Source organism: Corvus brachyrhynchos, unplaced genomic scaffold (genome assembly GCF_000691975.1).
Source record: "Corvus brachyrhynchos isolate BGI_N302 unplaced genomic scaffold, ASM69197v1 scaffold21, whole genome shotgun sequence".
NCBI classification, from domain to species: domain Eukaryota; kingdom Metazoa; phylum Chordata; class Aves; order Passeriformes; family Corvidae; genus Corvus; species Corvus brachyrhynchos.
The window spans coordinates 774,020-779,615 of record NW_008236924.1 but is presented as its reverse complement, the minus strand read 5'-3'; the positions used below and the strand labels follow the sequence as shown (position 1 = coordinate 779,615).

The window sequence follows — 5,596 nt, the reverse complement described above, 5'->3', positions numbered from 1 at the left end:
TGCCTCAGCAGAAGGACTGACCCTGCCTGCCTCTCTCTGCCCCAGGCCCTCGGTGCGTGTTGAGACCCAGCCTGCCCTGGACCTGCAGCACTACAGGGACAGCCACAGCGGCCCCTTGCAGTACATCTTCTGGAGGCAGATGCTGCGCTCCATCTGCCCCGGTGAGCACATTGCCGTGAGGGATGGGTGTGGTGGGCCAGGGATGCTCTGCAGAGGGAATATGCAGCTGGTAAAATGCCATGCTTGATGTCTCCACAGCTCCCGCCCCACTCACCTTTGACCCTGAGTCAGCCCACCCCAACCTGGTCTTCTCCAGAGACCTGACAGCAGTGACAGAGAGGAATCGAGCCCAGCCTGTCCCCATCAGCCCTCGGCGCTTCCGTCAGTGCGTCAATGTCCTGGGCTCGCAGGTCTTTGACAGCGGCCAGCACTACTGGGAGGTCTGGGTGGGCAGCAAAACCAAGTGGGACCTGGGGGTGGCTGCTGACACTGTGGACCGGGCAGCCAAGGTCAAGCTGTGCCCAGAGAATGGCTACTGGACACTTCGCCTGCGGAACAGGATGGAGTACTGGGCCACTGCCACCCCCTGGGTGCGCCTGACTCCCCGCCAGCCCCCACGGAAAGTGGGTGTCTTTCTGGACTGCCAGGAGGGCACTGTCACCTTCTTTGATGCTGGGGACATGTCCCACCTCTTCACCTTCCACCAGGTCTCTGCAAAGAGATACTGCCCCTTCTTCAGCACCTGCTTCAGCGACGGGAGGGACAACATGGAGCCCATGCGGCTCTGCCACCTGGCCCTGTGATGAACCAGGGTGTGCTGGGGGCACCAGCCTGGCTCCGGCCTGGGGCTGCACTGGCAGCCAGTTCTGCACATGCAAACCTTGCTGGGTGTTGGAGGAGCTGTTTTGGTTTCAGTTTTGGGAGGAAGGAAGGGGATGAGTCTCTTCCCAGGTCCTGTCTGCCCTCCCTTCCCTATGCCATGGGTGTAGTTGCCACAAGGCATTCACAGGGGTTCCTGGCACTCCTAGAAGAACAGGTTCCCATTCCTGAGCACAGCACAGTTCAGTAACAGCAGCCACGGGGCTGCAGGGGAGGTGGCTGTGGGGTGCTGGCACCTCCTGCCTCTCTGAGCTCCCACCAATAGCCCCGTGGAGGAGGGCAGCGGTCCTGGGGTACCATCGGTTGCCTCTGAACTCCACATCCCCGACCATGGGCATCGTCTGCTGGAAGAGCTTCCCGGGGCAGGGCAGCAGAGGGAGCCCGGTGCACAGCCCAGGGATGGTGGCGCTGCTCCCTCCCCTCGGTCACTATTAAAGCTCATTAGAAACAAGGTGGTGCCTGCTGGGCCTGCTCGGGGCTTGTGTGCTGGGGGGGATCTGCTGCTCTGGGGTGTGGCACAGCCTGGGGGCACCGAGAAGCCCCCAGGACCCCTGCTCCAGCCCTGGCTCTTCTGTGCCTGCAGCATAGGAGGCTTAAAAGAGCCATTGCTCCCATATAGTTCCTTGAAGCACTCCCTGCACATCTTGCAGTGGCTTTTCATCATCTGCTCTTTGAGAACAAGGGAGAGAGGTCCTCTGAGCCTAGCCCTGTTCTTGGGCTACAGTGTTTTAAGATTTGGCGATCTCTGGCCTGGCTGGGTCTTAAAGATTTTTACATGTGAAAAATGCCAAGTCCTATTTCTTGCCAAATTCAGCAAGAATGTGGCTCTTTTCCTGTCAGCGCCCCTGTGGTCCTGCTGGCAGCACTACCCCTGCAGGAGGGCAGGCAGGGATCCCTGGGGGGGGGCAAGTCAAGGGGGTTTGGCTGCTGTGGTTTGTGCCCAGGATGTGCTGGCAGCATCTCTGCCTCACCAGTCAGCAGAGGTGCTGGGGTGGGTGGGAGGGAGGGTGGTGGTGGCTGAGGTGGGTGGAAATGTCATGTTTATCCCACCCAAATTCATTCTAGGGTCAAAGCAGAGGCCAGAGCTCCCCAGTGCTGTGTAGTCCCTAGTGCTGGCTGGAGCCAGATACCTCTGGCAGGGGCTCAGCTTTCTGTGGTGTGGGAAGGGACAGGTGTGAGGCTTTCCAGCTCCCACAGCTGGGCCCAGGGACACTTAGCAAAGCAAGGCCTTCACTGGCCATCTGGCTGCCCAGCGTGGATGGCACAGGGGCCCTGATCCCCCATGGTGCCACAAGGGACATTGCCCCTCCTGTGCACCACTGCTGCAGTGTGCCAGGGCTGGGGGTGCTGAAGGCCTGTGCCAGGGCAGGAGAAGAAGCCAGAGGTGAGGATGTCCCATGCAGGGTTCAGGCAGATGTGATCTGTGCAGGAGCACTGAGCACAGCCCGGGGCTGCTCCCAGTGGTCGGGAAGCCTCTGCTCTGTGCAGCCTTGCTCGGGTGTGGAGGGGATGCTGGGGGTTTATGCTCCCTCCTGGCCCCCTGTTGGCCTTTAGCCGGTGAATCCTGAGCCCATGACCTGGACTCGGCCTCCTCTCCCAGCTCTCACCTCCTCTCACTGCCCCACAGCCTCAGCTGAAATAAAGTGGAGAAGAAAGAGCTGTTGGCTTGGAAATGGTGCTGCAAGTTGGGCCGTGTTCCCCCCTGCAAGGGCTGGGAGCCTCTGGAAAGGCGAGGCTGGTGTGATCACAGCAGGGAGTTACGTTGGGGAAAGCTGAAACCCATCAGCTCCCGCAGCCTGCCCCAAACTGCAGCCAGGTACGGCTGGGCAGCAGCAGGCAGCGTCCCCGAGGTGAGAGGGGAAGCGGATCTGCCAGGCCCTGGCAGAGGTGAGCACAGCCAGGCTCTGTTGTCCGCCAGCTCCCGCTGCCCAGTGCTGCTGTGTGCCGCTGCCGTGTGCTGCGTGGGCCAGCGTGACAGCACGGGCTGCCAGCGTGTGCCACTGCCATCGCTGCCACCTCCCACACCCTCCCCATGCCGAAGGCAGAGCTGGAGAGCAGCCAAAACCACTTGTCTCAAATGCTCCTGAGGAAGCACGTCCTTCCTTCTCCTGCCGGGCTGTGCGTGGTGGCCATGGCATGCTGCTCCCAGGCAGAGCCACGTTTTGGGGTATAATGTCCTTGCCTGGCCTTGCTGGTGGGGCAGGGCTGGGGAGGCAGAGCAGCTCCTACGTGCAGTGAAAATGCTGCTCTGGGCTGCTGTGTGTGCGGCATTAGCCCAGTGAGGAAATGCAGTCTGCCACTAAATGCTGCCTGAAAAAAACACATTTCTCTGACAAACCAGAGCACCATGGAGTAGGAACCATAGGCATAAATGCAGTGAGCCTGGCCTACGTGAGCCTGGCCTGGGTTCAGGCAGGAGGGGATAGGGATGGGAGACTGGGCACCATGGGGTTAAAGCACTCCTCACCTCAGCATCCAGCTCTGCACCTGCCAGCGCTGGCTCTCACCACCTTCTCCCAGAGGCAAGCTGTATTTTTCTTGTGGGTTACCTCATTGCTTTGTCCCTGGGTGTTCCCAGAGCCACCCCAGTGTCCCTTTCCCATAGTTATGCTAGGGCTGGGCAGTGTCCAGCAGCTCCTGCCTTGGCAGCCTTCTGTGATCTGTGTCCCGCCGGAGCAGCCCCGTCCCCAGCGCACCCGTAGGCGCGGAGTGGGCGGCAAAGCTCTGTTATCCGGAGCTTTGGGGAAGCCTTTGCTTCCTCGGGTCCCCCACGTGCTGGAATGGGGACAAGATTTTAAAATAAGATCCTTTTGTTTCCCAGGGCGGTAACAATGGAAAGGTCCCATCGGTTCCACAGTCGCCCTGCGTTTGTGATGGAAAATTCCCCGCCGGGGCAGGGCGAGCCCTCCCCGGTGTCCTGCCACTACTGCCATTAGATGGCAGCATGGACGGGCTGGTCCTGTCCACCGCCGCCTGCACCGTGCCACGTTTGGACTGCAATGGGTGGAGGATGCCAAAATCCCTTGACTTCTGGGGTGCCGGAAGATGCCTGTCCCCTCAGCCCCGGGTCAGACCCTCTGCTCCTCTCGCACTCAGCTTTTCCAGGCACCCTCTGACCGTGCACTTCACCCAGCAGCTCAGTGGTGCCGTGTGATTCATTCCCCTGTCCACCCCTCACCACCTCACCGCTCACCTCTCAGGGGCACTGGCCCCGATGCTGTCCCCAGCGTGGGTGCACTGCGGGGCTGCGCCGTCTCTGATCGCAGCCCCCGTCACTGGGGAAGGGACTGATCCCTCCTCAGCTCTTCGCTCCTTAGTGCTGGGCAGTGCCACCCCTCTGTGACATTCCAGCTCTCCCTCATCATGGCAAGTTTTGGAAGTCTCTCCTCAAACCTGTAGGGGCTTGGACACCTAGCCGAGCGTTCCCGAGAGGTGAAGGGACACGGCCGCTTTCTGCTCTGCTGAGATCAAGGAGGGAGGTGATCCAATATGAGTGTGCTGAAGAGTGATAGAACTGGCACTCTTTGGGTTTAAAACACACTAATTAGGATGGGGGGAGTCGGGTGAAATAAATTCTGTGACTTAGAGTCCCTCTTAGGGTTCCAGGAGAGGGACAGAGTGATTCCTTCCGCGAGTTTGGCAACGTGAGCAGTTGAGTGCACCAGAAGTTTTGCTGCCTTTTCGAAGCCATGAGCACATGGCTTTCATTGAGGCTCTTTCTTCACTGCCTACAAGTGAGCGTAATTGATAATCCTCTGGGGCGCAGCGCGGGGCCGGGCTATTTATCCGTTCAGCGCTGGTTGGGTGCACAGGCAGCTGGCCAGGGCTGTGCCACCGCGCTCCCAAAGCTCTGCCATCGCCTCCGTCTGTGAGGCATTCGCAGCCAGTTCGCTCCGAGCCAGAGCCGCGGTCGCTGGCAGTGGCAGCGTTGTGGGGGCAGCGCCGCTGGCACCAGTGGGGCGGCACCGCTCGTCTGCCAACGCCACGGGCGTGTGGGGGGGTTTGGCGTGTACATGCCAGAGAGCCGTGTGGGTGCCACACGGAGCGGTGCTGGGGGACAATGTGGCTTTTCCACGCTGCTGGCACTGTGCATGCATGGATGGCATGAGTGGGGGGCCGTACTGCACCCCCAGTGAATGAGGGTGCAAGTGTGAGCACACCCAAGTGCGTGTGTCTTTGTGTGCCCCAGGGAGCGCAGGAGGAGGGAGGTTCAAGGCGCGTGTGCCGGACCGTGTGCTTGGGTGTGTGCGTACAGGTGCGAGGTGTGGAATTGACGGGGTGCACAGGCATGAAGGGGTGTGTGCAGGCAAGTGTGAGATGTGTTCCAGCACATGAGGTGCGTGTGTAGTGTTGTTGAGAGCGCATTTGTGCGCATTCCCTCTGCTCCGAGAGGCCGGGGTGCGCACCCAGGCACAGACAAGAAACAGGCGATGTGCGGGCATTCTCACACAGGTGCAGGGAGATGCACGGGGTGCACACAGGTGTGAAAACACACGCAAGTGTGGGGGGTGCTCACGTGCCCATGGGTCAGGGATGATGCAGACCCACGCACACGCGTGGGGAACACACTTGCCCCCAGCTGCAGGGGACGCAGACCCACACACACAGGTGGAGACACCCAGGTGCGAAGGTATGTGCGCACCCCCTCTGGTGCAGGGATTCCCCGTCAGTGCTCGGAGCCGCAGGTGCGCTCCCCCCAGCCCCCTCTGCCTCCTCG

At 60.8% G+C, this 5,596-nt stretch overlaps 1 protein-coding gene across 3 annotated transcripts in view; it reads left to right on the top strand.

Moving 5' to 3' along the window:
* Positions 1–1,331, top strand: part of LOC103611397 (zinc-binding protein A33-like) — a 6,703-nt gene extending 5,372 nt beyond the window's left edge. For all 3 annotated transcript variants that reach the window (XM_017728094.1, XM_017728093.1, XM_008628908.2), the window contains exons 6-7: positions 46–161; positions 259–1,331. In XM_017728094.1, the coding sequence (XP_017583583.1) occupies positions 46–161; positions 259–803 (661 nt within the window). In that variant the 3' untranslated portion in view covers positions 804–1,331. The remainder of the gene's footprint in view (positions 1–45; positions 162–258) is intronic.
* The last annotated feature ends 4,265 nt before the right edge of the window (positions 1,332–5,596 follow it).